The sequence below is a fragment of the Triticum dicoccoides genome, chromosome 2A (assembly GCF_002162155.2).
Source record: "Triticum dicoccoides isolate Atlit2015 ecotype Zavitan chromosome 2A, WEW_v2.0, whole genome shotgun sequence".
Classification (NCBI taxonomy): Eukaryota; Viridiplantae; Streptophyta; class Magnoliopsida; order Poales; family Poaceae; genus Triticum; species Triticum dicoccoides.
The window spans coordinates 770,088,138-770,099,725 of NC_041382.1; the positions used below are offsets into that span (position 1 = coordinate 770,088,138).

Below are 11,588 nucleotides of genomic sequence, written 5' to 3' on the forward strand. Positions count from 1 at the left end.
TACATGTATATCACATATACCTTTCGTTTTGCCGGCCTTCTTGTCCGCTAAGTATTTGGGGCAGTTCCGCTTCCAGTGACCACTTCCCTTGCAATAAAAACACCCAGTCTCGGGCTTGGGTCCATTCTTTGGCTTCTTCCCGGCAGCTTACTTACCAGGCGCGACAACTCCCTTGCCGTCCTTGTTGAAGTTCTTCTTACCCTTGCCTTTCTTAAACTTAGTGGTTTTATTCACCATCAATACTTGATGGTCCTTTTTGACTTCTACCTCTGCTGATTTCAGCATTGCAAATACTTCAGGAATGGTCTTTTCCATCCCTTGCATATTGAAGTTCATCACAAAGCTCTTGTAGCTTGGTGGGAGCGACTGGAAGATTCTGTCAATGACCGCGTCATCCGGGAGATTAACTCCCAGCTGAGTCAAGCGGTTATGTAACCCAGACATAGTGAGTATGTGCTCACTGACAGAACTATTTTCCTCCATCTTACAGCTGAAGAACTTGTCGGAGACTTCATATCTCTCGACCCGGGCATGAGCTTGGAAAACCATTTTCAGCTCTCGAACATCTCATATGCTCCGTGTCGCTCAAAACGCTTTTGGAGCCCCGGTTCTAAGCTGTAAAGCATGCCGCACTGAACGAGGGAGTAATCATCAGCACGTGTCTGCCAAGCGTTCATAACGTCTTGGTTCTGTGGGACGGGTGGGTCACCTAGCGGTGCTTCTAGGACATAATCTTTCTTGGCAGCTATGAGGATGATCCTCAGGTTCCGGACCCAGTCCGTATAGTTGCTGCCATCATCTTTCAGCTTGGTTTTCTCTAGGAACGCGTTGAAGTTGAGGACAACGTTGGCCATTTGATCTACAAGACATATTGTAAAGATTTTAGACTAATTTCATGACAATTAAGTTCATCTAATCAAATTATTCAATGAACTCCCACTTAGATGGACATCCCTCCAGTCATCTAAGTATAACATGATCCGAGTTAACTAGGCCGTGTCCGATCATCACGTGAGACGGACTAGTCAACATCGGTGAACATCTTCATGTTGATCGTATCTTCTATACGACTCATGCTCGACCTTTCGGTCTTCTGTGTTCCGAGGCCATGTTTGTACATGCTAGGATCGTCAAGTCAACCTAAGTGTTTCGCGTGTGTAAATCTGTCTTACACCCATTGTATGTGAACGTTGGAATCTATCACACCCGATCATCACGTGGTGCTTCGAAACAACGAACTGTCGCAACGGTGCACAGTTAGGGGGAACACTTTCTTGAAATTATTATGAGGGATCATCTTATTTACTACTGCCGTTCTAAGTAAACAAGATACAAAAACATGATAAACATCACATGCAATCAAATAATAATAGTGACATGATATGGCCAATATCACATAGCTCCTTTGATCTCCATCTTGGGGCTCCATGATCATCTTGTCACCGGCATGACACCATGATCTCCATCATCGTGTCTCCATGAAGTTGCTCCCCAACTATTACTTCTACTACTATGGCTAACGCGTTTAGCAATAAAGTAAAGTAATTTACATGGCGTTTCTCAATGACACGCAGGTCATACAAAAAATAAAGACAACTCCTATGGCTCCTGCCGGTTGTCATACTCATCGACATGCAAGTCGTGATTCCTATTACAAGAACATGATCTCATACATCACATATATATCATTCATCATTCATCACAACTTTGGCCATATCACATCACAAATCACTTGCGGCAAAAACAAGTTAGACGTCCTCTAATTGTTGTTGCAAGTTTTACGTGGCTGCAAAAGGGTTCTAGCAAGAACGTTTTCTTACCTACGTAATAGCCACAACGTGATTTGTCAACTTCTATTTACCCTTCATAAGGACCCTTTTCATCGAATCCGCTCCAACTAAAGTGGGAGAGACAGACACCCGCTAGCCACCTTATGAAACTAGTGCATGTCAGTCGGTGGAACCAGTCTCACGTAAGCGTACGTGTAAGGTCGGTCCGGGACGCTTCATCCCACAATACCGCTGAAGCAAGATAAGACTAGTAGCGGCAAGAAAGTTGACAACATCTACGCCCACAACAAATTGTGTTCTACTCGTGCAAGGAGAACTACGCATAGACCTAGCTCATGATGCCACTGTTGGGGAACGTTGCAGAAAACAAAAAATTTCCTACGGTTTCACCAAGATCCATCTATGAGTTCATATAGCAACGAGTGATCGGATTGCATCTACATACCTTTGTAGATCACGCGCGGAAGCGTTCAAAGAACGGGGATGAGGAAGACGTACTCGACGTGATCCAAATCACCGGAGATCCTAGCGCCGAATGGACGGCACCTCCGTGTTCAACACACGTACGGTCAGCGTGACGTCTCCTCCTTCTTGATCCAGCAAGGGGGGAGGAGAGGTTTATGAAGATCCAGCAGCACGACGGCGTGGTGGTGGATGCAGGGCGTCACAGCATCAGGGCTTCGCCGTATACTGCGAGAGAGAGAGGTGTAGCAGGGGAGAAGAAGGTGCCAAGACTCAAGGTATGGCTGCCCCCTCCCTCCCCCCCTTTATATAGGCTCCCCTAGGGGGCGCCAGCCCTAGGATATGGGATCTCCTAGGGGGGGTGGCGGCCAAGGGTGGAGTATCCCCCAAGGCAAGGTGGGGCGCCCCCCCACCCCTAGGGTTCCAACCCTAGGCGCATGGGCTGGGCCTAGGGGGGCGCACCAGCCCACTATGGGCTGGTTCCCCTCCCCACTTTGGCCCATGGGGCCCTCTGGGATGGGTGGCCCCACCTGGTGGACCCCCGGGACCCTTTCGGTGGTCCCGGTACAATACCGGTGACCTCAAAACTCTCCCGATGGCCGAAACTGCACTTCCTATATATAATTCTTCACCTCCGGACCATTCCGGAACTCCTCGTGACGTCTAGGATCTCATCCGGGACTCCAAAAAACTTTTGGGTTACTGCATATTCATATCTCTACAACCCTAGCATCACTGAACCTTAAGTGTGTAGACCCTACGGGTTTGGGAGGCATGTAGACATGACCGAGACGGCTCTCCGGTCAATAACCAACAGCGGGATCTGGATACCCATGTTGGCTCCCACATGCTCCTCGATGATCTCATCGGATGAACCACGATGTCGAGGATTCAAGCAACCCCGTATACAATTCCCTTTGTCAATCGGTACGTTACTTGCCCGAGATTCGATCGTTGGTATCCCAATACCTCGTTCGATCTCGTTACCGGCAAGTCGCTTTACTCGTACCGTAATGCATGATCCCGTGACCAGACACTTGGTCACTTTGAGCTCATTATGATGATGCATTATCGAGTGGGCCCAGAGATACCTCTCCGTCATACGGAGTGACAAATCCCAGTCTCGATTCGTGCCAACCCAACAGACACTTTCGGAGATACCTGTAATGTACCTTTATAGTCACCCAGTTACGTTGTGATGTTTGGCACATCCAAAGCAATCCTACGGTATCCGGGAGTTACACGATCTCATGGTCTAAGGAAAAGATACTTGACATTGGAAAAACTCTAGCAAACGAACTATACGATCTTGTGCTATGTTTAGGATTGGGTCTTGTCCATCACATCATTCTCCTAATGATGTGATCTCGTTATCAATGACATCCAATGTCCATAGTCAGGAAACCATGACTATCTGTTGATCAACGAGCTAGTCAACTAGAGGCTTACTAGGGACATGTTGGTGTCTATGAATTCACACATGTATTACGATTTCCGGATAACACAATTATAGCATGAATAAAAGACAATTATCATGAACAAGGAAATATAATAATAATGCTTTTATTATTGCCTCTAGGGCATATTTCCAACAAGTTCTATATTTATGATCAACTAGTCTCCCCCAATCATTATCATGGTTTATGAAGTATCTTTTTGCCCAAGAGGCTAGCAAGGCCATGTTGAACTCTCTTAAGTTGGGAATCCCCAAGCCCCCAAACTCTTTTTTTCTGAGAAATCATCCCCCATTTAGCAAGATGATATTTGTGCTCATCTCCCTGGTCACCCCAAAAGAAGTGAGCCATCTGAGATGTGATAGCATTTATAGCCCATTTAGGAAATTTTATCACAGACATCAAGTACATCGGAATGCTAGTGATACATGCTTTAAGCATTACAAGTTTCGCCTCATAACTGAGTAACCTCCCCTTCCAACCACAAATCCTTTTGATGATTTTATCTATAATGTACTGGATATCCTCCCTTCTTAGTTTAAGGTAGTGGAGAGGAACCCCCAAGTATTTGAGAGGGAAATCTCCCATCTTACAGCAGAAAATTTGGGATAATAGTTTAGCCTCATCAGTATTCATATTAATTGGCACTACTTCACACTTATCATAATTGATTTTCAACCCAGAAAGGTTTTCAAAACAAGCAAGCAACCATTTTAAGTTTTTTTACATACTCAGTTTTCGGGTCGAGAAACAATATCGTGTCATCTGCATACTGCAAGCAGATAAGACCATGCGGGATAATATGGGGAACAATCCTAGATATTATATTGTTATTGACTGCCTTCATCAGCATTCGAGAGAATACATTTGCCACCAAATTGAATAGCATAGGGGAACTAGGGTCTCCTTGTTTCAGCCCTTTCCCCCCCGCAACATAAGGACCTAGAACATCGTTAATTTTAACACAAAAAGAGCTTTGTTTAAGAATTGACAAGTTCCACCTAATCCACTTAGGGCCAAAGCCTCTGGAAGTTAACATTTCCACTAGGAAGTCCCAGTTGACACGATCATACGCTTTTTCATAATCTAACTTGAGAACAATCCTAGGTTCTTTAGATTTATGAACTTCGTGAATAGCCTCATGAGCTGTCACTACACTTTCGAGTATAAATCTACCTCTCACAAAAGCAGACTGGCATGGGGCCAACAGCCTATGTCCTATAGGGGAAACCCTATTTGTCATGGCTTTGCTAAAAATCTTCACAGAGCAGTTGCTCAAACAAATAGGCCGAATTTTTTTCATATTCTTAGCATCTGGTTCTTTAGGAATGAGAGTGACTATAGAATAATTTAACCTCTGGATATCCAGAGACCCTCTCTCAAAATCCCTCACAAGTGCCATAAAGTCTCCTTTAATTATTTCCCAAAAATGTTGGTAAAATATAAAGGACAAACCATCAGGCCCAGGGGCACCATTTCCATATGAGCCCATAATGGCTTCCTTAATTTCTTCTTATGAAAAAGGCCTTTCTAATATCTCATTCTCAGCTACAGTCACTCGTTCCTCTTCAGACCAAAAATGGTCATCCAGGTGAATGTTAGGTTTAGGTTCAAACCCAAAAAGATTCTTATAAAAGTTAGTTGCCATTTCCAGCATATCTTTGGTAGAGTATACAGGTCGTCTTTTGTCCCAAAAAAACAGGACAATGGCTTACTGTTTATGGCGACATGACCAGATCATCTCTTGTTCAAACATCAGGTGATATTCGTCCAGTCTGTTTTAACAGCACATATTAATTTGTGAAAACAATTACTTTGTTCTGCAATAATTTTTTATGCATGATAATTATCCATGACCTTGGTATAGTTATGCCACGGATATGGAGCGCGCGCCAGCATAATTTTACACTGGCTTTCTTCCGTGTCATGTTGCTCGATGGATACACGTGCAAGTCGCCGCCCCCGCTATTCGGTTTACATCTATCCGTGCCTGTGGCCGACTCGCGCGTTTGCGCTGGCTTACAGCGTCGCGGTCGATTCTCCCGTCCGTGCCGGTTTACAACACCGGTGCCGACTTCCCCGTCCGCACTGGCTTATGCCGCAGCCTACTCATTTACTGTCCGGACTGAGATCTGTATCCAAAACGAATGAATTGTAAGTATGTTTACAACAAGGACACCTTAAACCTCCTCCCTCTGCATTAATGTTTCCTTGATGATGTGTAGCCAAGTTCACCTAATGCCGTATAATATATTTCTTTTTGATTCTTTTGCTAACTGATAGAACATAGCAAATAAAAGTGAGGTGATTCATTATTTGGTATGCAACTAGTTATCTCCATCATGGTGCTAACAAGCTTTAATTATTTATTTCATCCATTTAGTACTTCACCTGAATTATTGTTTCTACGATTACAATTAACTTATTTGTACCCGCAGAGAAATTGCTGGCATCCATGTTTCTGCAAGGCAAGGACCAGTTGAAGAACTTAAAAAGCATGTGGCTGCTGGAGTAGAAATCAACATAAGAGGTTTGTGTTTGTAGAACATTCATCTTTCTCTTCTTTATGGAGCATGAGTCATTTAAACATAATTTGGTTTCAGATAGCAAAAGGAGAACTCCTTTGCACTTGGCTATGGACCATGGTCACCTAGATACTGTCGAGATTCTTGTCAGTTCAAATGCTCAGCTATCTGATTTTTTTCTGTGCCCCACACTCATTGGGTGAGTGTATTTGAGCAAAAGAAGCCGGTGGTAATTCTGAACCAAGTATTTTTAGTAGGTTTGCATCACAAACTGCACCAAATGGGCAAACGTTTGCTATACCCATTACACTCTCGGCAAGTTTGAGCTTGCCAGGTTCTGTCATATTGATATACTACTAGCTTAACTTGTCAGGTAGAGTAGTTAGTACATATCCTTAGATCCGTTTGGTTTATCGTATCATAGGGCTGCCTTTCGAGACCCTTGAGCTATGTGAACTGAACCTTGCTTCTCTCTTTCAGCCGCGAGAAGGAAGACATCGCCAAACTGCTTGTCAAGCACCATGCTGACCTCCAGATTAAGGATGGGCATGGGAATATATACTGCACCGAACCTGTGCTCCTCAGCCTGGCCGTTCCTGAAGCCGGCAAACTGATATGGCACAATGAATCCAATATACGTTCATGCCTCGTTCTACAACTAGGACTGTAAAAAAAACATAACGAGCTCGATTAGCTGGATTAGATGAGTTGTCTTACCAACCTCATCAATTACATAGTTGCCGAAAGTCAGAAGTTATCCCAGTGTAGACATCTTGTAGTATCATTTCGTACAGTTTATGCTCTTTTTGTGTGTTTGGGCTGCACATCAACAGTTTGGCCAGAAACATATGAACTCATGTTTGTCAATATACATCTGTTATTGCGCCATCGTCATGTCTCCTGCTGGGCAGGCAATTTCTCTTGAGAAATTTCTTGCAGGTATAGATATAAAGGTAGAAATTTGTCGAACGAACCACACCCCTTTCATCTGGAACTTTTTTTTTCGAAATTAGAATATACTATGTTGTCAATATACTATTACATCTCTTATTGTGCCACCACCCGCCATTGGACTAAATAAAGATCCAACAACCGACCTTCATTCTTCTACCTCCAGCTTTCTACCTCCAACAATTCCTCTCCCCATGAAATCGACTTACCAAATATGAAAATTCAGTCAACTTAACCCAATATGAAAATTCAGTCAACTTACATATAGCCACCGCATGGAAATTAATATCGGAATTTTTGGAAAATCGACAATATATAAACAATGAACTATGTTATCTTTCTTGCCAAACAATGCACGATGTAGATTTATGACTTTGGGTGTTGGTCAGTCGGTACGTAGTTCAATCATAATAATCGTACTAAGCTATGAACAGCAACTCCTAGTAAAATCTTAGAGCTCGTCGTGGTCATCGTCCTCCTCGGCGGCACCGTCATGGCCACCCCCGGCGTTCCGGTAGGCAGCGGCGAAGGCGGGGCTGCACACATCCTCCAGCTCCTTGAGCTTCTCCGCGTAGTCGTCCTGGTCGGCGTCCGGATTGGCCTCGAGCCACTCGCCGGCCTCCCTTACCGCCTCCCTGACCCTCTCCCTGTCGTCGCCGTCCATCTTGGCCCCCAGCTCGCCGTCGGCCGTCGTCCGGGTGCTGTAAACGTACGCCTCCAGCTTGTTCCGCGCGTCCACCCTGTCCCTCACCTTCCTGTCCTCCTCCGCGAACTCCTCCGCCTCTTGCACCATGCGCTCGATCTCCTCCTGCGAGATGCTACGGCCGGCGCTGCTGATCTCGATCTTCTCCGACCTGCCCGTGCCCTTGTCCGCCGCCCCCACGTGCAGGATGCCGTTCACGTCCACCTCCAAGGTCACCTCGATCTGCGGCGTGCCCCTCGGCGCCGGCGCGATCCCGGTGAGGTCGAACTTGCCCAGCAGCCGGTTGTCCTTTGTCATGCTCCGCTCGCCCTCGAACACCGTGATGGCCACCGTCATCTGCCTGTCCTGGTACGTGGTGAACATCTTGGTTCTCTTGGTCGGGATCGGCGTGTTCCGGGGGATCACGCTCGCCATCACGCCGCCGGCCGTCTCGATGCCGAGCGTCAGCGGCGTCACATCCAGCACCACAACCTCCTTGGCGTCACCGCGCACGATGCCGCCCTGCACCGCCGCGCCGTAGGCCACGGCCTCGTCGGGGTTGACGCCCTTGTGGGGTTCCTTGCCGCCGAAGTAGTCACGGAGGAGCTGCTGCACCTTGGGGATCCTGGTGCTGCCGCCGACCAGCACCACCTCGTCGACGTCGCCCTTGGCCAGCCCGGCGTCCGCCATGGCCTTCTTCACGGGCGCCATGACCTTGCGGAAGAGGTCGGCGTTGAGCTCCTCGAAGCGGGCCCGGGTGAGCGGCTCCGACAAGTCGACACCGTCGGCCAGCGACTCGACCTCCACGCGGACCTGGAGCTGGGTGCTGAGCGCCCGCTTGGCGCGCTCGCACTCGCGGCAAAGCTTGCCGAGAGCGCGCGCGTCGCCGGAGATGTCGACGCCGTGCTTCCGCTTGACGAGCCGGATGAAGTGGTCCATGACCAAGGTTTTGGTTACCGAATGAGGCAATTTTACCGAGGGGGACTGGTAAATGTGGTTACCATGGTTACCGAGAAATACCGAGAATATTTCGAGCGAATTTTATAGTTGAATTTTGAATTCAAATCAGGGAATGAATGAATATTCGAACCAGAGACCTCTCAAAACAGGAACTAGGTTGCTACCAACATGCCAGAACCAACTCTAATGGTATTAATTAGATCCTACGTATTTTACTATAAATTGGGTGTTTAAATTCAAAAATTTCAAAAAAATGGTATTTTTTGCTCGGTATGGCGATTTACCGATGGGCACGGAAATACGCGGTAACCATGGGAAATCTTGAAATTTCGACTGGTAACCAAAACCTTGTCCATGACGCGCTGGTCGAAGTCCTCGCCTCCGAGATGGGTGTCGCCGTTGGTGGCAAGGACCTCGAAGACGCCGCCGTCGAGCGCGAGCACGCTGACATCGAAGGTGCCGCCGCCGAGGTCGAACACGAGCACGTTCCGCTCCTTCCCGTCGGCCACCTTGTCGAGGCCGTAGGCGATGGCGGCGGCGGTGGGCTCGTTGATGAGGCGGACGACGTTGAGGCCGGCGATGGCGCCGGCGTCCTTGGTGGCCTGGCGCTGCGCGTCGTTGAAGTAGGCCGGGATGGTGATGACGGCGTCCCGGACCTTCTCGCCGAGATACGCCTCAGCCGTCTCCTTCATCCTGGTGAGCACCATGGCGCTCACCTCCTCCGGGCTGAGCGTCCGCACGTCGCCGGCCTTGACCTCCACCTCGAGGTGCGGCTTGCCGTTCTTGTCCACCACCTTGAACGGCAGCAGCTTCATGTCCCGCTGCACCTCGGCGTCGACGAACTGCCTGCCGATGAGTCGCTTGGCGTCGTAGACGGTGCGGAGCGGGTTGGCGGCGGCCTGGTTCTTGGCGGCCTCGCCGATGAGGCGCTCGCCGGAGTCGGTGAAGGCGACCCAAGAGGGGGTGATGCGGTTGCCCTGGTCGTTGGCGATGATCTCCACGCGCCCGTTCCGGTACACGGCCACGCACGAGTAGGTCGTGCCCAGGTCGATGCCGATCACCGGCCCGCCGTTGCCGTTGCCGTTGCCGTTGCCGGAGCCCTTCTCCTTCGCCGCCGCCGCCGCGGCCGGGGGAGCCGCCGTGGCCGCGAGGAGCAGCACCGCGAGCAGTAGCCCGTGCAACTTCGTCGCCCGAGCCATGGCGCCGAGGATCGATCGATCTCTTTTTCGAAGCTAACTGCAAGTACGTAGCAGGACGAGGACGTGGTGCGGCTGCTATTTATGGCGCGAAGAGATGCCTACGTACAGCGACGGCGTGACGTGGACGAATCGGAGGCTGCTTCCGACGCGGTCTGTCCCTCGGGAGCGCGGTGACACGCGTGGGAGTCCATCTGGACCGTTGGTTTCCACGATCGGACGGCAGCGAGGGCTCATGACACGCTGGCGGGAACCGGGCTGGCTGCTGCGTGACGTGTTGGCTGTCAACAAGGATGTTCGATCATGATTCCAACAAAAAAAAATTCGGCTTTGCTAGAACTTATCTAGCTGAGTTTTAATTATGTCTCATTCACTTTTATAGCCATTGAATTGATACTATAAGATGCGTGTGTGCTGACGTGGTTTGTAGTACTATTTCTATCTGTTTTTGTTTTCAGGTGAATGAGACCAAATTATATCTCATCTAGATGAGTCCTAGGCACTCCCAAAAATATTCGTTCCTGGCCCCATGTCGCAGGCAACACGTGTATAACTATCTGATGACAGGTATCGCCCAATAGATTCAAAATTCAGAAATTCCAAAAGTCGTCTAGAATTTTACTAGGTTCAAATCATCTCTGACCAAATTTAAATTTTATTCAAATCTATTTTGAATTCAAGGGTGCACTGTAGGATCAATGGAGTGTATCGCTGAATTTGAAGGACGCTGCGTCAAAAGAGTTGTATGTGACATTGTTTGGATATAGACAGCCAAACACTTGGATTCATACAACATCATTTCAACAGGCAACTTCGTGACCTGATTTTCTTCAATCACAGCACAAAATTATCTTCACACTTGACCTGTTTTTTTAAAATACTGAAGAAATGCTTACATTCTCGGCAACAAACTGTGACCTGAGTTGACCATGGTCAAAATTTTCAGTTTCTTCCTTGCTTTGAGTGAACCGGATATTCTTTACAATCTATCTTTGCCAAACACAAATTTTAGATTTATTGTCTTCTACGATGAAAGCATCAGTATGTATGTGTGTGACAAGTCTGTTTGGGCACATATGTGTGCAACTCAACAATTTCTTTTTGAATACTCTCCCATTTTCCTAGTTCAGGACAAGAAACGTTGAGACGAGAGTAACTTGTTTAAAATCCACATTTGTTCATGTCCATGAAAAAGAAAATGTTCATGCAGTCCACGTTGAAATCACAACAGAAAATCGAAAAGCGATATGCGATGAACGGCTAATTTGAAGTTCAACAGAGTAGCAAGCACACACTAGTATAGATATGGTCCATTTTAAGATCCCTTGTCGCACAAGGAAGCCTGAAACCATGTGTGGTGTGAACAACACCATGTAGGTGTGACAAATTGCTCCGTAACTCCCAATCAATTGAGGTCTTCGATTTAGGATACTTCACTTGAATTACTTCCTTCATAACTTGATCAACCATCACTCAACATATGAGTTCATCATAATCTCATCTTCAAGACATATATACAATTCCGCTCTTAAATCATTCTCTCAAGATCTTGATCCATCATGACTGAA

General features: G+C 47.5%; 1 protein-coding gene across 1 annotated transcript; it reads right to left on the bottom strand.

The window, feature by feature from the left end:
• Positions 1 to 7,633: 7,633 nt before the first annotated feature.
• On the bottom strand, positions 7,634 to 10,023 carry LOC119352429 (heat shock 70 kDa protein BIP4-like). Its single transcript, XM_037619062.1, has 2 exons — positions 9,185 to 10,023; positions 7,634 to 8,807 (listed from the first exon to the last, which is right to left on the bottom strand). Exons 1-2 carry the CDS (start codon positions 10,021 to 10,023, stop codon positions 7,634 to 7,636), a joined length of 2,013 nt encoding a protein of 670 aa, XP_037474959.1.
• Positions 10,024 to 11,588: the final 1,565 nt, after the last annotated feature.